Source organism: Saccostrea echinata, unplaced genomic scaffold (genome assembly GCF_033153115.1).
Source record: "Saccostrea echinata isolate AGI-Se365-2 ecotype Australia unplaced genomic scaffold, CSIRO_AGI_Sech_v1 ptg000062l, whole genome shotgun sequence".
Classification (NCBI taxonomy): domain Eukaryota; kingdom Metazoa; phylum Mollusca; class Bivalvia; order Ostreida; family Ostreidae; genus Saccostrea; species Saccostrea echinata.
In genome coordinates, this window is record NW_026889811.1 from 5,593,522 (window position 1) to 5,618,694 (window position 25,173).

The following is a 25,173-nucleotide window of genomic DNA, read 5'->3' on the forward strand; positions in this document are numbered from 1 at the left end:
ATTACAAACAACAAAATATTTAATTCTTGATACGTAATTTAAAAAAATGAACAATTTTGTTTGATATCGTAAAACCTTTAATTTTCACAATTAGATCGGAATCGGGATACGGTAAATACTAAACAATTTCTTAAACGTTCATTGAATATTTTCGAGAAGGAGTTGATGATTAAATCTACCGTCATCTTTTAAGTTATGGCTGATGAAAAGGTAAATATGAAGTGAAGATCATCATTTTACTATTTTACATTAATATTTCATTCATAGTTTTATCCCAGCTTTAGTGCCTTTTACAGAACACGTTCCTCAAAGCAACTCGCTGACTCGATTTGCAAAATTTTCCATTTGTCATCTTCACATGTTGCAACGTTTAATGTTTACTGGAGACAGAAAAAGAAGCAAGAAACACAGTTTTTGAAATTATCTCTATTTTTTTAACGTTTTGATGTTTTATATCGAAGATGACAGATTCATCATCACAGGCTAGACACTAATCCGAGATTCCTCTGACTCTAACCCCTTCTTTAATATTGTGGCATGTGCAGGGGAGAGTCAGAGGGGAGGCCGTATTGAAAAGTTGAAATTTAGCGACGCCAGCTGAAAATTCACTAAAAATAGGTTGCATAAAAAAAATGCAAACAAAAAATAAATTATTCTTGTTGAGTAATTTAAAGGAGGCGACCTTATTTAACAGGTCCAGTCCAAAGACTATTTCTACCTACGTAGCTTTTAATAGCTAAATATTAATACGTAGGTATTTAAACCTACCCAAAGTAGCTATTTTTACATACTTTTTGCATTACTTGCATTTTGTAGCCAAACGGCCACACGGCGCAACATGGTGAGTACCATATTTCTTGCTACAGTCACACTAATGATGACTACAACAAAATTTTGACCAAAAAATGATTACTTCATAAATAAACAATTTTGCATAGTAATTAATGCAAAATTGGTAATTTAGGACGTAATCAATTTTTTGCCAAAATTTTGTTGTATTCATCATCAGTGTGACTCATACATGTGATAAGTCTCAGACCACCAAACTGTACAGGAGCCATAAAAAAACTGGAATTTGAAAAAAAAACTGTACACTGCCTATCAAAAAACAGTACAAAAAACGGTATAAAATATCGCTTAAATTCTTCTGATAAGGCACCTTATTTCTAAACCAACAAATATATATTGTTGCAAATGTCTTATTTTAAAAGTTGTAATGGAGATTTGAATGCTTTAAAATATCATATATTGTGTTTTATAATCACAATGTTCTTATGAATCGACTTTAAATTAAGCTAGTTGATAGTTTGTTTGCCAGCTTTATATAGTATTAACGTGAGAGTCAATGTCTCCAATTTACATCTTGTTCATATTACTGATATATACATCAGCAATGCTAAATGACAGCAGCAAATACAATCATACATAAATTTCAGCACATAAAAAACTTAAAACTATATCCTTTATTTCAGCGTAATCATGATAATAAACATCGTATATTTTATACCTATGGATCTGGGTCAGATTCATGTATATTAAGTCGTGTATATCAACTTTAGAAGTTGGCTTAATTTTTTTCAATCACGTTACGAAACATTAACAGTTATAATTAAGTACCCCTTTAAAAATAAAGCTACCTAAAGGGGTATCTTGATACGGATTTATAGCAAGATAATTATCCCAATTGGCAGTTCACACCTTCACACGCGATGGTTTGTGTACACTACACAATTATCAGAAGGTCAAGTGTCAAACACAGGTGGCGTTTTCCAGTGTCTCGCGAGAGATAATGAGAGGAAAATTGCAGGATTTAGTGAGAAATTCAAAATACTGTACAAATTTTCATATTCCGTGAATTTTGGTGTCCAGCCGGTACACGATGAATGGGCTCCAAAAAACTGTACATTTTGCCTACCGCCGGTACATATCACATGTATGGTGACTGTATTAAGAAATTTGGTACTCACCATGTTGCGCTGTTCAGCCGTTTGGCCACAAAATGCAAGTAATGCAAAAAGTAGGTAAAAGTAGCTACTTTGGGTAGGTTTAAATACCTAGGTAGCTATTAATAGCTACGTAGGTAGAAATAGTCTTTGTACTGGAACTGTTTAAGTGATGCTTCATTTGTCGGTGTAAGATGGTTTAAATGGCTATAGCATCATATTAATGATGATTAAGTTGTAGAAGAATCATCCCTTTACTAAGTTCTTGTGTTTCAGAAGTTTGGTCCGCTAAATAAAGTTGTTAAATGTAGGCAGAGTCGCGACACTACCTGGTGTCGCTGAATTCCAACTTTTCCATATGGCCTCTGCTCTGACTCTCCCCTGCACAATATAAAGGCAGGGGGTTAGAGTCGGAGGAATCTCAGATTTGCTAGGCACTTGTTTCGTATATGAGGGGTTAGAAAAATCTAACTGGGTCTTGGGACAAGCCCTCACCCAGTTAGAATACGTCCCATATATTTGCACTGTAGCAGATCAGAACAGATCTGCTCCGAAATTATTTTGAAGAATACAAAAGGAGTTGTGCTAAAAGTAACTACCAAATTAATCATAATGAACCTTTTTATGAGCTTGTACTATGCCTTTTACTTAAGAAATAATCCATATAACGACAAAAATTAAACTCATTTCTCAATGGTTTTTTAGCTCACCTGAGCTGAAGGCTCAAGTGAGCTTTTCTGATCACTTTTTGTCCGGCGTCCGTCTGTCTGTCTAGCTGTCTGTCTGTTCGTCTGTCTGTCTGTAAACTTTTTACATTTTTAACTCATGTGGAAACATCCTCAGGTAGTGTAGATTCAAGTTTGTTCAAATCATGACCCCCGGGGATAGGGCGGGGCCACAATGGAGGATCAAAGGTTTTATATAGAAATATATAGGAAAAACCTTCAAAAATCTTCTTCTCAAGAACAGCAAAGCCATGAAGAGTCATATTTATATGGAAGCATCCTCAGGTAGTGTAGATTCAAATTTGTTCAAATCATGACCGTCGGGGGTAGGGTGGGGCCACTATGGAGGATCAAAGTTTTACATAGAAATATATAGGGAAAAATCTCTAAAAATCATCTTCTCAAGAACAGCAAAAACATGATGAGTCATATTTATATGGAAGCATCCTCAGGTTGTGAAGATTCAAGTTTGAACAAATCATGACCCCCTGGGGTAGGGTGGGGCCACAATGGAGGATCAAAGTTTTACATAGAAATATATAGGAAAAACATTTAAAAATATTCTTCTCAAGAACAGCAAAGCCATGATGAGTCATATTTAGATGGAATCAGGTAGTGTAGTTTGTTCAAGTCATAACCCGCGGGGGTAGGGTAAGGCCACAATGGAGGATCAAAGTTTTACATAGAAATATGTAGGAAAAATCTTCTTCTCAAGAACAGCAAAGCCATGATGAGTCATATTTATATGGAAGCATCCTCAGGTTGTGAAGATTCAAGTTTGAACAAATCATGACCCCCTGGGGTAGGGCGGGGCCATAATGGAGGATCAAAGTTTTACATAGAAATATATAGGAAAAACATTTAAAAATATTCTTCTCAAGAACAGCAAAGCCATGATGAGTCATATTTATATGGAAGCATCCTCAGGTAGTGTAGTTTGTTCAAATCATGACCCCCGGGGGTAAGGTGGGGCCACAATGGAGGATCAAAGTTTTTACATAGAAATATGTAGGAAAAATCTTCTTCTCAAGAGCAGCAAAGCCATGATGAGTCATATTTATATGGAAGCATCCTCAGGTTGTGTAGATTCAAGTTTGTTCAAATCATGACCCCCGGGGGTAGGGTGGGGCCACAACGGAGGATCAAAGTTTTACATGGAAATATATAGGAAAAATTTTTAAAAATCTTCTTCTTAAGAACAGCAAAGCCATGATGAGTCATATTTATATGGAAGCATCCTCAGGTAGTGTAGTTTGTTCAAATCATGACCCCCGGGGGTAGGGTGGGGCCACAATGGAGGATCAAAGTTTTTACATAGAAATATGTAGGAAAAATCTTCTTCTCAAGAGCAGCAAAGCCATGATGAGTCATATTTATATGGAAGCATCCTCAGGTTGTGTAGATTCAAGTTTGTTCAAAGCATGACCGTCGGGGGTAGGGTGGGGCCACAATGGAGGATCAAAGTTTTACATAGAAATATATAGGAAAAATTTTTAAAAATCTTCTTCTTAAGAACAGCAAAGCCATGATGAGTCATATTTATATGGAAGCATCCTCAGGTAGTGTAGATTCAAATTTGTTCAAATCATGACCCCCTGGGGTAGTGCGGGGCCACTATGGAGGATTAAAGTTTTACATAGAAATATATAGGAAAAACATTTAAAAATCTTCTTCTCAAGAACAACAAAGCCATGATGAGTCATATTTATATGGAAGCATCCTCAGGTAGTGTAGATTCAAATTTGATCAAAATTAGTTTGTTCAAATCATGACCCCCGGAGGTAGGGTGGGGCCACAATGGAGGATCAAAGTTTTTACATAGAAATATGTAGGAAAAATCTTCTTCTCAAGAACCAGCAAAGCCATGTTGAGTCATATTTATATGGAAGCATCCTCAGGTTGTGTAGATTCAAGTTTGTTTAAATCATGACCCCCGGAGGTAGGGTGGGGCCACAATGGAGGATCAAAGTTTTTACATAGAAATATGTAGGAAAAATCTTCTTCTCAAGAACCAGCAAAGCCATGTTGAGTCATATTTATATGGAAGCATCCTCAGGTTGTGTAGATTCAAGTTTGTTTAAATCATGACCATCGGGGGTAGGGTGGGGCCACTATGGAGGATCAAAGTTTTACATGGAAATATATAGGAAAAATCTTTAAAAATCTTCTTCTCAAGAACCAGCAAAGCCATGTTGAGTCATATTTATATGGAAGCATCCTCAGGTTGTGTAGATTCAAGTTTGTTCAAATCATGACCCCCGGAGGTAGGGTGGGGCCACAATGGAGGATCAAAGTTTTTACATAGAAATATGTAGGAAAAATCTTCTTCTCAAGAACCAGCAAAGCCATGTTGAGTCATATTTATATGGAAGCATCCTCAGGTTGTGTAGATTCAAGTTTGTTCAAATCATGACCCCCGGAGGTAGGGTGGGGCCACAATGGAGGATCAAAGTTTTTACATAGAAATATGTAGGAAAAATCTTCTTCTCAAGAACCAGCAAAGCCATGTTGAGTCATATTTATATGGAAGCATCCTCAGGTTGTGTAGATTCAAGTTTGTTTAAATCATGACCATCGGGGGTAGGGTGGGGCCACTATGGAGGATCAAAGTTTTACATGGAAATATATAGGAAAAATCTTTAAAAATCTTCTTCTCAAGAACAGCAAAGCCATGATGAGTCATATTTATATGGAAGCAGTCTCAGGTAGTGTAGATTCAAATTTGTTCAAATCATGACCCCCGGGGGTAGGGCGGGGCCACTATGGAGGATCAAAGTCTTAAATAGAAAAATATAGGAAAATATCTACTTCTGAAGAAATGCAAAGCCATGATTAGTCATTTTGATAAGGAAGCATCCTCAGGTAGTGTAGATTCAAGTTTGTTAAAATGATGACCCCCGAGGATAGGGTCGGGCCACAATGGGGGATCGAAAATTTTACATAGGAACATATAGGAAAATTTCTTCTTCTCAAGAACTGAAAATCATGTTTAGTCATTTTGATATGAAAGCATCCTCAGGTAGTGTAGATTCAAGTTGGTTCAAATGATGACCCCTGGGATAGGGAGGAGCCACAGTGAGGGATCAAATTTTTACAAAGGGATATATTGGAATTTTTTTTTTAAATCTTCTCAAGTACAACAAAGCCATTTGTTATATTGACATTGAAGAATCATCAGGTAGTTAAAAATTCAAGCCCCCCCCCCCCCCCCCCAGTAATCTTTTTAATACTTAACTGATTTGTGCTTTTGCCTAGCCAGTGTGCTCAGGTGAGCGATGTGGCCAATGGGCCTCTTGTTTTTTTTCGCTACAATTTTACACACTTTGTTGACATTCGGAACTCTTGATTATTTGAAGTAAATGTATAATAGATTAGAATTATCTGCCTCTGTTTATTTTGCTATGTTGACAACACACAGAACAATTTCTATTGTTGAAGTCTGAAGAACAATATTGTTTTAAAGATAGAATTTTCTTTCCATTGTGGGGTCACCCTTTCTTTTCCATACCACAAGGTACTTAACAATGAACTTAAAGAAAATTACTCAGTGCATTATTCTAAATATTAGTAAACTAGTTAAAGAAAACATTTGGTTAACTATTTTTTACCAATTAACACTAAACAAAGCTTGTATGAAAGCACCTCTTTCAACCTTGTGTATTACAGACATGACTAAGAACAGCAATTGTGTCATGAAGGCAAATTTTCCATTACATAGCGATTAAAGTGTTTACATTCAACAAATAATAAAATAAGTTTTTAGAATATTTATTTCAAAGAGTGGAAAGGGATTAACATATATTTTATCCACATGGCCAGTCAGTTTAGTTAACATACATTTTACACAAGACTACTCTTTTACTAGTCTGGGTAGGTCAGACTTAGTGTCAAACCCTGACATAAAAATTACCTGAAATGCTAGGACTTGGGAAGCCATTCTTAACGGTGTGTCTTGTATCCAAGCTTGATCATGACGTGTAGATGTTTCAATAATATTCAATCATCAGTAATATGTCGATGCATGAATAGATGTAAGTAGTAATGTATTATATGCATCCTGTAATTTGGGGTGATATAGGATATACATGTATATGTCTCAGTACACCACAATACACAAAAAAATTATACTGTCTTGCAGAATACAAACCATATTCCTGTTATCACAATATGTAACATTTACATGTAAAGCAATTTATGCTATGTCTTCTTGGTTACCAGTTAGGAAGATAAAGTGATTTTCTTAATTTTACTTGTGCTATTTATATTGTGTTCCGAGCTTATTAAACATTTGTGAACTGAAGAAAAAAAATTACAAGTTTTATCCTATCACATTGTGATGGAGAATTTTCCATTTCAAAACAGAGACAAATAAATTATATAAAAATTATGAAAGTGAAATATTCTGATGTGTATCATGGTATAATCCTAGTGTATCATGATATGCCATGATACACCTTAGCCATATCATTACACCCCTACCCGAAATGCTGTTGATGCAATTCTTATCCTTGAATTTTTGCTGATGCACATCATGCAATTCATACTCTTGCTTTTTATTGATATGAGAGAATATTTACTCTTCGTAGTATTTTCTTTTTAGAATAACTGAGTTATTTTCAATTATTGTATAGACCCCAAACAAAGCGATTATGAACATTTTTGAGGAATATTAACTATTTAAGATTTAAATATAAATTTGATTATCACTTTTGTAGGAAGAAGTTGTAGAGTCCCCTGAAATCCATTTTGAGCCAGTTGTCCGACTTCCAGAAGTGGAGGTCAAGTCTTTAGAGGAGGATGAAGAGGAGATATTCAAGATGTATGTCAAATTTTAGATGGATAATTAAAAAAAGAATAGTAAGGAATGTTCAAGCTCAAAATCCCTTGGATAAAAAATAAGACTTTGTTGTGTAAAATGGGATGAAAAGCAGACTAGCAAAGTAACCTAATACATCATATTTTGGTCCTCAGTTTTGCATGCAAACATACTTGATGTAGTAATAATATTGATTATTGAAACAAGTAAGGCACTGATCAAGGGGCCCGTGATCAAGTACAGCACAAAGAGTACAGATAAGATCATTTTATTTTCCAATTTTGGGCCTAGAAGGCATACAAGCTTTTTACAATGAAAAGATAGAAAGTGTGTGCTAATATTTTTTGTACTTATTGAACTGTTTGCATTGGAATAAGGAAATTTTTCTCAGAGATCAATCTAATTTTGTTCCTACTTTACTACTTGAAGACTTAAATGTAATGTTATTGGTTGCTCTTATGATTTTTTCTGCTGTATTTTCTTAATGCTTCAAACTGGGAACTTTTTCAAGAAATGAGGGGAGAGGGGATTTTTCATTGGGAAAATAGCCAAAATGTGGCCATTAAATGAAGTGAAAAAGTTCTGCATAAGAAAGTGAGTGTCACAGAGCTTTTAGTTCTTAAAAAATGGTGGTCGTAAGTCACAATAACTCATGGCTTGGTAAGAAATCATCACTGCATTGGCATCGATTTCTAGCTTAAGTTTGACTCTGGCATTTCACCCAAAGCTGATGAAGTCTTTGTTCGAAAATATTTCTTGCGATGTTATACATCATTTTTTGAATGTAATGAGTTAATACTTTTGTAGGAGAGCCAAGCTGTTTAGGTTTGACAATGAAGCAGAACCACCAGAATGGAAGGAGAGAGGCACAGGAGATGTGAAACTTCTGAAACACAAAGTTACAGGGTTAATACGATTACTCATGAGGAGAGATAAAACACACAAAGTTTGTGCCAATCATTTTGGTAAGAAGACATTCTGAAAATTATTATAGATGTATCTTGGATATTGTAGTATTGATATCCAATATCTTGGATATTGGTTAATGATAAAATCTGCACATACATGTGTATCTATAGTATAATGTACATTAAAAGATTACAACCTTTGCCTATTATAAATTATATGTATTCATGAGATGAGAAGCTTAATTTTAAAGTTGAAAAAAAAAGTATGTATTGTCCATGGAAGATTTCTTGGGAGAAAACATAAGACTGGTTTTATATTGTATATGTGTAGTGACAACACAGATGGAGTTGAAGCCCAATGCTGGTAGTGACAGGGCATGGGTGTGGCCAGTCCCCTCAGATTTTGCTGATGAAGAAGCTAAACAAGAGCTGCTAGCAATCCGGTTTGCTAATTCAGAAAGTAAGACATAATTTTGCTGTCATTGAGTGTACATGTACGTTGTATTTTATCACATGCTGCATATAACATACTGTTCTTTTTTTCTGTTTGTACATGAAGATGCACTGAAGTTCAAAGAAAAGTTTGAGGAGGCTGGCAGTGCGAACGAAAAAATAAAACTTACAAGTAAGTTTTCAAGTAAAAGGTGTTAACTCAGTGGGTTAGTATCCCTTTCATTGGTTGAATACTTGTGGTTCTAGTACCCCTTTCAGTGCTTGGATACTTGTGGTTCTAGTACCCCTTTCATTGCTTGAATACTTGTGGTTCTAGTACCCCTTTCAATGCTTGGATACTTGTGGTACTAGTACCCCTTTCATTGCTTGAATACTTGTGGTACTAGTACCCCTTTCATTGCTTGGATACTTGTGGTTCTAGTGCCCCTTTCATTGCTTGGATACTTGAGGTTCCGATGTTGTCCCTCTCTTTTGAGAATGCATGGGGACATTAAATCTCATCTGTCTGTCTGTCAGTCAAAAAACCGTTGTTCATAACTTTTGAGTGAGAGAAGATGGGGCTTTCATATTTCATCATCTGTGACAAGACTTCTGAATGTGTTATGATTGTTGACCTCTTAACCTTGAAAGTTTGACCTACTTTTCAAAAACTTTCATATTTAACATATGCATTATATTTGACAAGTCCTTTTGATTTTGTGACGTTGACCTTCAAGTTTTATCCTTGGCCATAGCTTTTGCACTATAATGCATTACTTCAAAAATATAAAAACTTTTTTTAGTATAATGGACAGAAAAAGTTGCAATGTGCAATAGATCGGTAAACCAATAAGACCCACATTTCTCTGAATTTACCTGTCTAATTATTCCTTATCGTAAACTTTGTTAACAAAAAAAAAAGGTTGACAATTTCAAATGCAAATTTTGATGAAGAAATTTTATGTACATGTATTAAATCAAAACTCATATGCATTGTTTTATTTTGAAAACAACTATAGGATGTTCTCTGAGTACATCATGTATAATTTACACTTATTCCATACTCATTTCTTTCAATTTAAGAAATTTATTGTATTGCAATCAAGGGGAACATTTAAATTACTGTTTTTTGTTACGTAGATGGAGTGTCTGAAACTGATGAACAAAAATCAGAAAGAGTCAGCCAAGGAGCCGGTGATACAAATAAAACTGACGATGACAAAGAGACAAGCTCATTGACAGAGAAGCTGGAGGACTTAACTGTTAAAGGAGCAGATAAATCAGATAGTAAAACAACTAAAGAGGAAGAATCCAAAGACAAGCCCAGTGATTCTAAGGAGCCAAAAGATGCACAGAGTTAAGGATGCTGTGTTTAGGTGATTAACAGAGATGTATGATTTCTCTATTCAATTTTTGTGTAGAGATTTGGTCCTGTTTGATTCTCTGATTTGGGGAACAATGCATGCAGTATACTTGTTAAGGTGGAGTAAAACACTTAATTATTCAAAAGGTGTCTAACAACTATCAATAGACAGGTTTTAATTGTAAAGAGAATAAATACATTTTGTGCGGAAGACATGAAATGTTACCTGTACATGTATATCTGTGTTATAATTATTTTGTGTGCATTTACTGCCAGTCAATCTGAAAATACTGTAGATGTACTTAGGGGTACATGTTTAACATGGATTTACCTTTTCAGAATTGTACAAAATTCTCATAAATATGTACCATGTAGGGAGAAAAAATGTATACAGTAAGTTGATGTTTTTCTTCAACATGCCTGTGTAAATTTTGTACCACCATTGCTTACTCTCATGCATAATGTTACTCCCAGATAATTTGTACTTGTCATTCACAAGTCTGTAGACTAATCCAGGTTCTATTTTTATTTTGTTTGTTTGTTTTTTTTATTAAGAAACATGGTTCTGGTTCAAAGTTGAATTTAAGAAGCACAATAACTTGTATGCAGACACTTTTTTTGTATGTACATGAATAGATGTATAATTTATATGCAAATATACTTAAGGTTACATAAAATTGAAATTTTGGTTCTCAGGCCTGTGCTCATCTGTTTTGAGGTAGCTGCTTTCCAATAAAAAATTTGGTAATGCAGAGACCAATCTGGGGGGAAAAAATCTGCTTTCATTTCTCATAGTTTTGCACTCGATTTTCGTTTCCGGTAGCCATTTTGTGTAAACATGGACATTGACAGCCATTTGACATGGACACTTTTTTTGCAAAAAGTGGAAAATGTGGTAATTTTTTGAAATGTTTAATAAGTCTACAGATCGACTCCAGTATAACTATGAAGGAAGAATTTTCTTTGTTATTTTATAGCAAATTCTGAATTTAAAAAATGTCCCCTGCATGTAATTTATCGGCAAAATCTGTATTTAAGAAAATTGGCTGAGAACTGTAATATTAATACTGTATCATCTTCGCTAGCCAATGGTTTCTGATACGCTACTCTCCTCATAAGCCCTTGGCATACGGTGCTGACAAAAGACGGGATTGTTTTCGTCACGTGATCTCGATTCTTACCAGGTACGCACAGATTGCGTCATCGACAGAAATAAAAAGCTTATTTTAAAAAATAATGTTTTTAAAGAATAATTAACAAGAAGGCAATGAATTATGTTAATTTGTTATTTAAACATGTTAAAATGCAAATCTACACCTTCAGTATAGATTCTTAATCACATATTTTGCACGTAGATTAAGATATTGGATGACACCATATAACTATTCATAGAATGACATGTTATCTTCCGGATCGTTGTTTACTTGCATTTTTCATTCCCGATAATAAAGAGTCAAGATATATCCCGAACGCAAATATCGTCATTTACAAAAAACAATTGCTGATTGGTCAAACGATGTCGATCAACTCCAATCACAACTTGAGAAAAAAATCCCAACTTTTTTTAACACCGTATGCCAAGGGTTTATGAGGAGAGTAGCGTATCAGAAACCCTTGGCTAGCGAAGATGATACTGTATATGCAAAATAACTGTATTTTGTCCAGAAATAAATATTGATCTGATTTTAATCCTTGCAAGTATTGGAAATAATATGGTCTGAATGGTTTTGGGTTGTGATACAGTGCAGCAAACAGAGAGATATATATACAGTATTTTATGGATATTTCATTTTACAGGTTTAAGATTTCAAATCTAATCAGCTGTTTAATTAAATCTGTTCCCAACTACAGCATCTACATTGTATTTGTGTCCAGGATTTGACACGACAGAAAATTTATACTGGAGTATAAACTTGTTGTTAAGTGAATTGTTGTTAAAATTATCTGTAACTTCATCAATATTTGTTTGAGATGAATAAAATACGAAAAGAAAAACATTTACAAGTTACTGCTTTTTTTTTGTGATTAAATAAAAAATCAGTTAATTGTTGACCGGTAAAAGTTTATGCTTTCGGAAGTATTTATATGGATGAAGTTTAGAGCATAATCATATCATAATCAATAAAAGATCATTCTTTTCAGTTCTCCTCAACAAAGGCGGGAGAGCTCATGTAGATGTTCTAGGTAAAAGAGGCTTTCCACATACTTTTATGCCCTATGATACTGATCAGAGATGCATCAATGATGCATCAAGTATGTTTCATTGTACCGGTCGGGTTTCAGATGCTGCATCTTCAGCCAAAGAATGACCATATTGTTCTTGGAACAAGTTGAAGTTTTTGAAGCACCTGAGCTGAAAGCTCATGTGAGCTTTTCTGATCACATTTTGTCTGTAATCGGTCTGTACACTTTTCACATTTTCGACTTCTTCTCCAGAATCACTTGGCTAATTTCAACCAAACTTGCCATGAAACATCTTTGGGTTAAGGGAAATAAAATTTGTTCAAATGAAGGGCCATGCCCTCGTTCAAGGGAGATAATTCAGAATTCATGAAAATTTGGTGTCATCTTTTAAAAATATTCTTCTCAAGAACCACTGGGCCAAAAAAGTTGAAACTTGTAGGGAGACCTTCTTTACATGGTGTGGACTCCATTTTGTTCAAATGATGACCCCTGGAATAGGATTGGGCTACTATGGGGGATCAATGTTTTACATAGGAAAATATAGGGACTTTTCAAGAACAGCAAAGCCATGATTAGTCATTTTGATGTGGAAGCATCCTCAGGTAATGTAGACTCAAGTTTGTTCAAATTATGACCTCCCCAGGGGTAGGTTGTGGCCACAATGGGGGATAAAAGTTTTACATAGGAATATATAGGGAAAAAATCTCAAGAATGGCAAAGCCATGATAAGTCATATTGATATGGAAGCATCCTCAGGTAGTGTAGATTCAAGTTTGTTCAAAACATGACCCCCCATGGGTATGGTGTGGCCACAATGGGGGATCAAAGTTTTACATTGATAGGAATATATAGAAAAAAATCTTCTCAAGAACAGATAAGCCATTTGTTATATTGATATGAATGCATCCTCAGGTGTTTAAAATTCAAGTCCCCCACACCTCATGTAAACTTTTCAATACTGAACTGATTTGTTCTTTTTCCTAGCTCGGGAGAGCCATGTGGTCCATGGGCCTCTTGTTGGAGCAGATCTCGTTCCAAAGTGATTATAAGCCCCAACTGGACCAAACGTGCATGGAAGATACATCTAGGAATGCAAACTACCAGATATGCTTTGGATACTGGATCCAATGTATATTTTCTAGTAGTCCAAAATATCTGAAGTTTTCCAGGGATTTTTCATGATTTTGATATTTGACATGCTTGGAAAACGTCAGAACCAGCACCATTATGAAAAGTGGAAATTTCGCCAAGTGTTTAACAAGTTGAGCATCAAGAAAACAAAATAAATAAAGCATAAGAATTTAGGTTACAACAATATAAAGACATCACGAATTGTCTCCCTGCATGTGAATGCTCTAAACCAATCAGATTGACTATATAATTCTGAAGGATAATAAGAAATGTTGCATTCCGGGTACATTTTAAAGCCTTTCAGATTGAAAAATTTACGACCTTGAACTCTAACCTTTTAACCTCAAAATCTATAGTCTTTTTTAAGATAAAGATAGTTATCATCTGAAGTTTCATTAGCTCAAAAAGAACACAATTTTTCAAGCATTTTATGCATGATATAAATTTCTGACCTGACCTTTTGACCTTGAAATCAATAGGAGTCTTTTTTTAAGTCAGAAAGTCATCACCTTAGGTTTTACTGCAAAAGCTCAGAGATCTTTTAAAAGCTGTGATCTAGCCCCAAGACCATAAACTGAGAACAGACTTAAGTCCATCGTCTCAAGCCATGGTTCAGAGTCCACATATAGCTCTCTCCTACACGTGGCTGCTTGATCACAAAAAATGTCGTAATCTTGAATATTTACACCTCTATGTTGTGACGTCATGTTCAGCCAATGACAATATTTGTTTCCATCGCAATTGAAATCAACAACTGACATCAACAGTACACAAGATATGCTCGTATACTGCGATTGGGTATTGAAAGGTCACGTCAAAGTTCATTTTCCAACTATGCTTTACTCGCATTGGTCAATATTTTAATGAGCTACGAAATATTCTCTTCTCATTCAACCACGGCCAGAATGGGAGAGGATCGTACATTTTGGCTGTGATTTGCGACGATGACTTAAGTCAAAAATTTGATTTTGAATATCTTGAATTTTATATAACAAATTGCTTACAAACTTCCAGTTTTGCATCTTATTTTAAATTCAAACATATCATGTAAATTTTGTTTCATTATCTTAATTATTTCAAAAGTTTAATTGGTTTGAAATTTTTATTTAAGTTTGTTCTCAGTTTATGGTCTTGTGACCTGGATATGCAATATATGTGATATCTGACCTTGACCTTTTAACCTCAAAATCAATAGGGGACTTATTAAGGTATTTTAATGCATACATAGCATAAAAGTGTCTTTGAGTCAAAGGAAAATGTGTGAATATTCCAGAAGAGATTTTTGCCGTTAGGAGATTTTGGTTCCTTAAAGGCTTTATTCTCCATAAAAGCAAGGCTCTAATGTCAATCTTTCTGAATCTTTACAGAATCATTTTCAACCTTTCTGAATCCAATAAACATTTTTTTAGCCAAACAATGCACAAACTGGAACTTCTATTGTTGGCAAATAATACATTTTGTCCATCACGAAAGCTGCCCACCAAAAGACTCATTAGTTTATCTCTGAGCAAGTTTATATGCTTTAAGAACAACAAAAGCTATTTGATTTTTTTAAATAAAGTTTTACTGAATATAGGAATGGCAATGATGCTTCCTACAATTGTGGAATATTAAGCATCAACAAAAACGACTAAATATCACAGATAACTGCAATCATCTATACAAGACAAATCACAAGTTATACATAGAATCACAGTCAACATGTAACTCATCAAACAATTACAGTACTTAACAAAAATCATTGTACTCATGGATTTTCCTATGGATATATACAGTCCGTAACCTTTAAATTTTAAAAAACAAAAAGATCAACACTATCAAAAACATTTGGTAAGTCACAAGATTTTATCACTAAATGGATTGAATCTCTGGATCAACATGGCTTGCTGTTTTCAAAGAGAACAGTGATTTGATTTAGAAAATGACTGAAAGTGCACAGAGTGAAATACAGATAATCAAGCCTTTATGATTTCATATGTTAATTTGTCATGTCACAAAAAAAGCATCTGAAGAAGCATGAATTAATGAATGTATATCCATCATTTTAGTTTCGCTAACTGTTTTACATTTATGTCAATATAGCATACATGTTGCTTTCACTTTGTCTCAAAATTTGCAGAGCAAAGGCAATTGGATGTTCTGAATCCTCTACCACTTGATTGAAAAGCAGTAGTGGATTCAGAAACATCTAATTTTAATTAGATTGAGACCAACAGTGGTTTGACAATGTTATCAATATAATTGAACACTGTATATAAGGAAAAACTTCTGAAATTCTAAAAAGCAAACCTTAATGTACAGCAGTCATCTTGAGAAAATAACATATCATCTTCTCCTCACTCTTATCAATGTTAAATGTACAGTATAATTATGTAACTTAAAATTTCTAAATTACATGTAAATAAAATGATAAATTTTCTCAGTAGCTAAGAAATGTAGGAATTGCCTTTGATGCCCATTTCCTTTTTTAAAAAAAATTCACAACAAGTCTCAAGATACATAATAGCGTAATAAATTAAATTTCATAAATTAACACATCACCACTCCTGCAGGTTTATAAAAAATTTGAACTTTGGTATCTGTAGTACCTATGAATGTACAATGTTAGTGAAATAATAATGATCATTTAAAAAAAATTAAATAAATGATTATGAAAAGATTTGTTTTCAACTAGATTGACACATCAACAAAGGGATTATGAGGTAGAATTGACTGACCACAGAATTACTCAACATTAACAATAAGAAAATCACCATAATCAACATTTTTTTTTTCATTTTAATTTACATTATCTTAAAAATCTGTGATATTTCAACAAAAATTTTTAATGATCTACTCCGACTATTGTATTATCACATTCTGATAAAAAAAAAATCTAAGTACCACCATTCTAACAACACACTTAACTGACATGGAAAACACATTGAATTAATAATGACTAAACTGATGTTCTTCTAAAAAATAGTCATGACTTCTCCAAACTGATGAAGCTACAGTAATACAATGTCATGTTTAAATGAAAGATGACTAGAATATTCGAATATCATCATGTACAAATTTGCTTTTCACCTCCATGAAAAACTTTCATTTATTTTATTTGTTCTTATAAGATCCTTCCTCAAAAAGTAAAATTTATAATAATTCCCGAATCTGGGCCTCACTGGCGACAATAGTTGGTACTGCATAGGAACTTGCTATAAGGGGTTAAAAAAAAGAAAAGTTTCTGGCACCAAAACTGGGTCTTTTGACCTTTGGGACATTATCAGAGCTGAGTTCAAGACAGTAGCAGCTATAACCTATCTGCTAGATATACCTCTTTTGAACTAACCTCAGAATTGAGTGGTAGGTAAATAAACATTTAATTCCCTTAAATGAAAAAAAAAAACACCACCATCAGTTCAAGTAAGCATATCATTTGAGGCAAAGAGGTAAACTGAGCTGGCCATCTTTGATTTAATTTGGTATCCAGCATCAACCCTAACCTACATACCTGTGTCTGTTAGGTAAGCATATTGTTCAATAGTTCTACATAGAGTCACTGTTATCTTGAATGCACCCCCAATTTGATAGTTTAAACCCTGGCAGAAGATTTCTTTTTGTAATTTCTCACCAATTTCAAGCTCTTACATTTAACAAATACAATGTAATACACAAACAATTTAATCAAATAAACAATGTAATCAACCTTATCATCTCTTAGATATTTTATACAATATGTAATATTATTACTGTAGATAACCAAATTTTAGCGACACCTTATTTTCCCGAGATAGATATTTAGTATTTATTAGAGAGACAAAGTTTTCATTAATTCCGAGTATTGTTGTATATATAACCTATACTAATGGAAATATATGCGAAATGAAATTTTCGCGAGCAGACCGTCTTACGTAATTACATGAAAATAAAGTTCTTACGAATAAAAAATGATTTACAATACATTTTATCCTCTAACAGTTGTTTTAGCTTGTACTTTCTGTAATGAACTCGTCAATAAATATGAAAAGGATTTTCACTATTCCCTGTCCCAATGATCTTTGCTCTCTAGAAACACTGTCCACACTGCACAAAACTCTTTAAGGTTGGCTGCATACAAAGGAAAGCTGGTTCGTAACTAAATCTAAACTATATTCACCTTGAGTAGTCATATGATCTAAGAATGATTAAATGCTAAAGGACTAACTTGAACCTGGAAAATAACATGTGTGATTATTTTAAGGCATTAAACATGTGCATGGACTGAAAAAAAATTGTTCAGCCTTTACCTGTGTATAGACTCTGTGTATCGAGATATGGTATTCTCTCTCTCTCTCTCTCTTGGATGTAATTAAGGTCAAAAAGTGTTACTAAGATAGAGAGAAGAGCTGTCATTGACTAATTTGTCAGTTCCCATACATTTGAAAGGGATGAAAGAAATAATAAATGAATATAGGGAAAGGGGAGGGGTGTTTAGTGAAAAATGATGATTTCAAGAAATCATTCTGCAGTGTGAATGAATAAAAATGCTGTAAATTTTGAGTGTAAAACATGTTTATAAACAAAAAATTAACTTTTCATTTCTTTTGTCCTCTGAAATTTTATGCGTTAAGTTCTTATTCTTACATAATAACAAAACAGACAAAGATATACAAACTGAATTCACTTAAAAAAAAAAAAAAGAAATCAATGGTAAACACCATCTACATGTTTTGTAGATAATACATGTATCACTGGTTTGAAAATAAAAAATAAACAATATCAGCAAGGAGTTGTACAAGGATTGGGGGGAAATTTTTTTAAAAATAAAAAAAATAAATAAATAAAAACAACAATCATTTATAGAAAATATTCTGTAGCACTGTAGCAAGAGACACTGTGAAATCTTTTACTTTCAATCCTGCTGTTCCTTTACACATAGTAGACAGAGAAATCACCAAAAAAAAAAGGACTTGTCACACACTTTAACTTAATTGCCCTTGACCTAGGATCACTGAATTACACATGCCTTTTTTAGGTCAGACTCGAACTCATCGTCAATTTCTTGTAGGTCGGGCTCTTTACCGTCCACATCTGGCATGAAATGACTGAAGTCTATATTTTCTCTTTCATAGAATAAGATGTATGCTGAATTACAATCCATCTGCTCTACTGTACACTCCTGAAATCACCGCATGTAAAATTAAGCTCATTTGTAAATCATAACTTCTTGGGGAGATTTTTTTTTAATTTCTAATTTTTTGTTTTTTGCTATCTTAATCAAAATGATTCTGAAAAACTAAGTAATTGATGATGTGTACCACCATTACATAACTTGCCAAAGCCACAGAGAAAGGATTTTTGATACCAAAGCCATTTTGCTACTTTAATACATTGTACAAGTTTGAAAATGGCATTACTGACATTCTTCACATCTTCCAAGGATAAGGTCAAAAAAAGATGAAAAACATACCCGTTTGGACAAAAGTTAAACACAGTATACTGTATTAATACCAATGAAGCCCCCCCCCCTCCCCCCCCCCCCCCCCCGACAAAAGTTACAAAGTACAGTATATTCTAGTTATTCAGTGAGTGACCCCCCACCCTCACCCCTACCCCACCCCACACAAAAGTTACAAAACACAGTATATTCTAGTTATACCAGTGAGTGAATCAATCATTAGAATGATGAAACTTTCAAACATGTCAGCAATCACTCACCTTACAGCTACTGTCATTGTAGCAGTACCATTTCTGGTTTGGATTTTTAGCATAGCAGACATAATGACCTCCTCCCAGAATTCCTGTGTGACACTGTAATAGAACAGGAACAATTACAATTGATTATGTCAGTCCATACCTCAGATTGTAGTAATAATGTAATATGCCTTGAAAAGTGCACAATAAGATACCAAATATATTACAGAGTGTAGAAAAGAAAACACATCTTAACCAATGGACATGAACTGTCAAGTTTTCATGACAAAGCAAAAATTGTAGCTCAATAAAGTATTGGCTTATAATTTCCTTTTAAACTAAATAAGTGAGCTATTCTTCTGAACTGTAAGTATAGCTCCACTCGCATGTAATGAGTGTTTTTGTTTGCTTATACAAGTATCTTTTCACTCTACAGACCTTTGTCTTAGTAAACTACAGGCATATATCTTTCCCTTATCTTTTATTTATATCCAATGCAACTGTAAGCTTATATCCCACTTAACCGTAGGATTATACACTATGGAGCTATAGGTTTTATATAACTACTAATTATCCTCCTGAACTGTAGTCCTATATCTCAATAAAATGTACCGTAGGCTTATATCCTACTGAATGCTGGTATACAGCTTATATCTTTCTGAACTTATGAATTATATTCTACTAAATTGTAGACATGTATCCAACTGAACTACTGTATGTATTTTTGAATCCTACTGATATGTAAACCTACTGATCTACAGGCTTATCTGAACTGTATGCTTTTATCCATTTTCAACTTTAGACATCAAACTTAGGTGTATGCTTATATTCTACTAAACAAAACTCCTATTTCCTACACATCTTTTGCTACCTACTAATGATAGAAATTTTAAAATTACGCTAGACACCACTTACTGGCATAGAGGACAATTACTTATTGACATAGATGATAATTACTTACTAGCAAAGAGGATAAATACTTACTGACATAGAGGATACTTACTTACTGGCATAGAGGATACTTACTTACAGAAAAAGAAGATAATTACTTACTGATACAGAGGATACCTACTTACTGACATAGAGGAATAATTACTTACTGACATAGAGGATAACTACTTACTGACATAGAGGAATAATTACTTACTGACATAGAGGAAAACTACTTACTGACATAGAGGATAACTACTTACTGACATAGAGGAAAACTACTTACTGACATAGAGGAATAATTACTTACTGACATAGAGGATAACTACTTACTGACATAGAGGAAAACTACTTACTGACATAGAGGAAAACTACTTACTGACATAGAGGATAACTACTTACTGACATAGAGGAATAATTACTTACTGACATAGAGGAATAATCACTTACTGACATAGAGGATAACTACTTACTGACATAGAGGAATAATTACTTACTGACATAGAGGATAACTACTTACTGACATAGAGGAAAACTACTTGCTGACATTGAGGATAACTACTTAGTGACAGAGGATAACTACTTACTGACATAGTCGATAATTACTTACTGACATAGAGGATAACTACTTACTGATATAGAGGAATAATTACTTACTGACATAGTTGAATAACTACTTACTGACATAGAGAAATGATTACTTACTGACACAGAGGAATAATTACTTACTGACTTAGAGGATAACTACTTACTGACAGAGGATAACTACTTACTGACATAGAGGATAATTACTTACTGACATAGAGGATAACAACTTACTGACATAGAGTATAACTACTTACTGACATAGAGGATAACTACTTGCTGACATTGAGGATAATTACTTATTGACATAGAGGATAATTACTTACTGACATAGAGGATAACTACTTACTGACAGAGGATAACTACTTGCTGACAGTGGATAACTACTTGCTGACATAGAGGATAACTACTTACTGACAAAGAAGATAATTACTTATTGACATAGAGAATAATTACTTACTGACATAGAGGATAGGTCATATTTGATGGGATCATCAGCAGTTGGAATGTTTTGAATGAGCTGACATTTCTTACATGGTGATGCTTTGGATTCTTTTTTATCTGAAATGATTCAAAGAGTGTGCTATTGAACCATTTTTGACACTTGCATATTTTCCATTCAGTTATCAATATATACATGTATATACAGAAGAATGTAGTTGTTGTTGTGAAGAACATTTCATGACATGGTGTCACCACAATTTCTCAAATCAGCTTTTATCTGGCAGAAAAAGTAATTACCTTTATCTATGTCCATCTGTAAGTCATTATGGTTTGGAATGTCTCCATTTGGCACATGTTCTACTTCAGCAGAATTATTACTCTGACACACACAATTCACTGATTGTTCACTAACACTCAATGGTGCTCGAGGAGCTACGTAATTTGAGGGGTCAAATTTCTCTACAGGAAAGTTCACTATTTTGTGTGACTTCACCCATCGGCCATTTAAAAACTGGAATCTTTTTAGGTTTATAATCTGAAAAAAAAATTATATAATATAAAATGATTATGATATATTGCACAAATTTTTAAAAGGCTTTTCTTGATAAATTGAAGCCCCTTAGTAAAAAATTGTTCAAAACTTTTAATACCTGTAAGTTCTTTTGTAGAAGTAGGCTAATTTTGTTGAAGAAATTTGCTTAGATGGTTAGCATTTTTATTTTCATTTTACATTATCCTTTTGTTTTGGCACAAGGGTCCAGAATATGACCAAGATAGCCTTTCTCCCACAATAATAGCAGCAGCAGCAATTTTTACTCAAAATAATAGCACACAAAAGACATTGGAATTATTTTGCTAAATTACATGTAAAAAAAGTCCCCAGCATTTACTTAGCCCTTGAACCATAATATATATACCAGTATAGGTGGCAGCCTCCAGATGTCCAGTTTTTTGGAGGCCAGACAGTGCTTTTTACACTTGGAGCAGTAGTAGAGCTCATCTTCGCCCAGTTCCTCCTCAGTGGTGAAGGCCTGTAGACAGGTGTCTAAGTTAATGGGCTCTGTCTGTTTCCTCCTGCTCTCCTCCACACTCTCATGATCTTCATATAACTGTAAACAGAAAAATAACATAAGTACTATATAAATGTAAACAGAAAAATAACACAAGTACTAAATGACTGTAAACAGAAAAATACCATAAGTACATATGTACTAATTCACACTACTGGTAATTATTTAGTACTTCAGTTTTTACAGTTATATGGTACCTATTTTATTGTTATAAAGTACACATGTACTATATATCAATAAAATAAGTACTATACAACTGTAAAAAAAAAATAACTGAAGTACTAAATAACTGCAAACAGAAAAAATAACATAAGTACTAAATAACTATCAACAGAAAAAATAACATAAGTACTAAATAACTGTAAACAGAAAAATTAACATAAGTACTAAATAACTGTAAACAGAAAATAAGCAAAAGCACTATCAGAATATGGTTCTTGTTTGGCCAAAACAAATCCACACAATAAAGATGTATTGTAAGAAAGTCATTTCTTTTTACAGTCAGGGAAAAAAGGTGAAGGCCTTGGTTCTTACCCTCATGTAAATCAGCAATATAACACAAATAAGAAAAAAGAGAATTTCTTTTAACATTGTATAAGCTCTACACAGTTATGTAACAGAGATTCGTTTAAAAATAATTTCAATAAACAGCAAATAATCAGAAAAAATGAAACTTTAAGTGTACCCTTTCTAAAGCTGTCTGGTATCGTAAATGTAACGCTGTGGGTTCCCAGTCTATAGCCAAAAATGAACTTCCAAAGTTAAAGTCATCAGCATTGCACTCCAACTTACACCCCCTACAAAACCTAAATCCAACGAAAAACACTCTTCAGTGATACATACACGTATATAAATTTCAGTACAGAAAAAGTAAAAAAAAAAGTTATGGCTCCATTAAAAACAAGGTGAGATTTCATATACATGAACTTATTACATTGTATTGGAATGAAGCTAAAATAACTACAGATGTTATTATTGTTCAATTTGCTCATTCTTGCTATTTTGGCACACACATATGCTATACAATATAATATAATTTATGTCAGGACATCAAAATTCCTAGACATTACCAGTAATAGATCGCATTATAGAATACACCTCACAAGAGAATGTATTTTACCTATACCACGGACACCAGGCACAGGACAATCCATCCTTCATGACAACTTTGAGCGTGAAGGGATACTCATATCCCAAACTGTCATCACTGCAGGAAAGATACAAATACAGGTATTTACCAAAACACAACATTATTCGGACACAAAAAATAATAACAATTGCATGTTATGTCAATTTTCCCCACACTATTTCTATTTGGAAGCATCCCCATAAATCACTTTCTAATCCTTATAACAATGACAATATATAATAGTAATTATGCAAGTTTAATTCCTGAAGGGAAAGAAGTCGGTATCAAGGAAGCACAAAAGAAGATGGGTAGTGACCAGATATTGTTTCCTTACCAGTCCTGGGCGTGGTTGGCTGACTTGATCTCGGAAGGAGGGAGGGGACTGACCAGCCTGGACACCTGTGTCCACACAAACTGATAGAGATCCTGATTGGTGGTATCCTCCACACAGGGGAGGATAATGGGGGTCCCAAACAGTCCAGGTCGGGCCTTTTGTGAGGACAAGAAGTATACATCCATCAAGTTCTGAAAATGTTAAAATATTTCCAATTTCTGCATTTCTTTTTTCTGTTTGTTTTTTGGTTAATATTATTTTGTTTTGTTTGTTATTTGTTTTTCTCAGAATATTTTGAATGACTGGCTAAGGTCAGATGTACAATATATATCTCAAAATTTTTTAAAATAATTAAACTTCTAATTTTGCAGCACTTTGCTATTTCATTTGAATTGCAAAATCTGCTTATCCCTTATCAGTATGGTTTATGTAGAGGTGATGAAAAGAAATCAAAATCTTTTGAGCCTTCATGCATTCTCCCTTTGAAGGATCAATTCACAAATAGAAATGAGATTTCCTCACTATAAATTCTTTCAACTAACAAACTCTTCAGCAAACTTATGAAAATCATTCAAAATATATCTGAACAAGACTTTAGCTACAGTTTGTCATTTGGTTTTTACCATTTTTCTATGAACCCCTATTACAAAGCCTGAGAAGAGTTCAGCAGTGGCTTTGGGGGCAGGGTTTTCTGGGGTGGGCTGGAGACTCCCCATTGTAGGGACATCACTGGGTTGGCGGGAATGTGTGGGGGTGTTGTTAGCAGAGTTATCCTCCACTGTTAAAGAGTTGGACATCGAGGAGGGACCATTTTCTAATTTCTGTTGAATCTTCTCTGTAAGACAGGGGAAAATAAGACATTATTATTAAAATTTCAAACCTTGAAACATCATGTTTTCAGCACATACATTAACATTTTTATATTTCATGTTCATACTTAAAGCAATCTTTAAACCAGAAGTCTCTGATGAGACTGTAGCTCTACTGGTCTGTTTGTATAACAAAAGAAAAGTAGCACTTGGATTTGAAACATTGCAACATGCAACAATAAATAGAATTATGTATCTTAATGTAGTCTACTTTTGTGACAAGTTATATTGAAATCAAATGAAAACTAGGAGTAGTAGCGTTTTGAAAGTATTTCACAGAAATTTCCATTTTTAGTACCGGTAACCATGACAACACCATTCACCCAAATAAAAAAAACATAAATACATATTATGTATCGTAGTGTATTCTAACTGTGTGGCCAAATTAGATTGAAATCAGACCAAAATTGTAGGAGGAGTAACGGTTTAAAGGAATTTCACAGAAATTTCTATTTTAAGTAACCATGGCAACACTGTTCATTGAATTCAAAAACCAATGCAGTAAATTATGTATCTTAGTATAGTCTTCTTGTATGCCTAATTATATTAGAAGCAGACTAAAACTGTAGCAGGAGTAGTGTTTTAAAGGAATTTCACAGAAATTTCTATTTTTAGTAACCATGGCAACACCGTCCATTGAATTCAAAAACCGATGCAC

The 25,173-nt window shown here is 33.8% G+C and overlaps 2 protein-coding genes across 2 annotated transcripts in view; one reads left to right on the forward strand and one right to left on the reverse strand.

Moving 5' to 3' along the window:
• The first annotated feature begins 123 nt into the window (after positions 1–123).
• Positions 124–12,184, forward strand: LOC133175542 (ran-specific GTPase-activating protein-like). Its single transcript, XM_061310660.1, has 6 exons — positions 124–210; positions 7,384–7,487; positions 8,292–8,449; positions 8,724–8,852; positions 8,952–9,017; positions 9,965–12,184. Exons 1-6 carry the CDS (start codon positions 196–198, stop codon positions 10,183–10,185), a joined length of 693 nt encoding a protein of 230 aa, XP_061166644.1. The 5' UTR covers positions 124–195; the 3' UTR covers positions 10,186–12,184.
• A 5,974-nt stretch (positions 12,185–18,158) lies between these two features.
• LOC133175543 (ubiquitin carboxyl-terminal hydrolase 32-like) overlaps positions 18,159–25,173 on the reverse strand; it is a 42,312-nt gene continuing 35,297 nt past the window's right edge. Inside the window, exons 26-34 of the mRNA XM_061310661.1 lie at positions 24,270–24,481; positions 23,647–23,837; positions 23,304–23,390; positions 22,869–22,989; positions 22,031–22,222; positions 21,411–21,648; positions 21,130–21,230; positions 19,179–19,271; positions 18,159–18,639 (exon numbers count right to left, since the gene is read on the reverse strand). Of these exons, the coding sequence (XP_061166645.1) occupies positions 18,469–18,639; positions 19,179–19,271; positions 21,130–21,230; positions 21,411–21,648; positions 22,031–22,222; positions 22,869–22,989; positions 23,304–23,390; positions 23,647–23,837; positions 24,270–24,481 (1,406 nt within the window). The 3' untranslated portion in view covers positions 18,159–18,468. The remainder of the gene's footprint in view (positions 18,640–19,178; positions 19,272–21,129; positions 21,231–21,410; positions 21,649–22,030; positions 22,223–22,868; positions 22,990–23,303; positions 23,391–23,646; positions 23,838–24,269; positions 24,482–25,173) is intronic.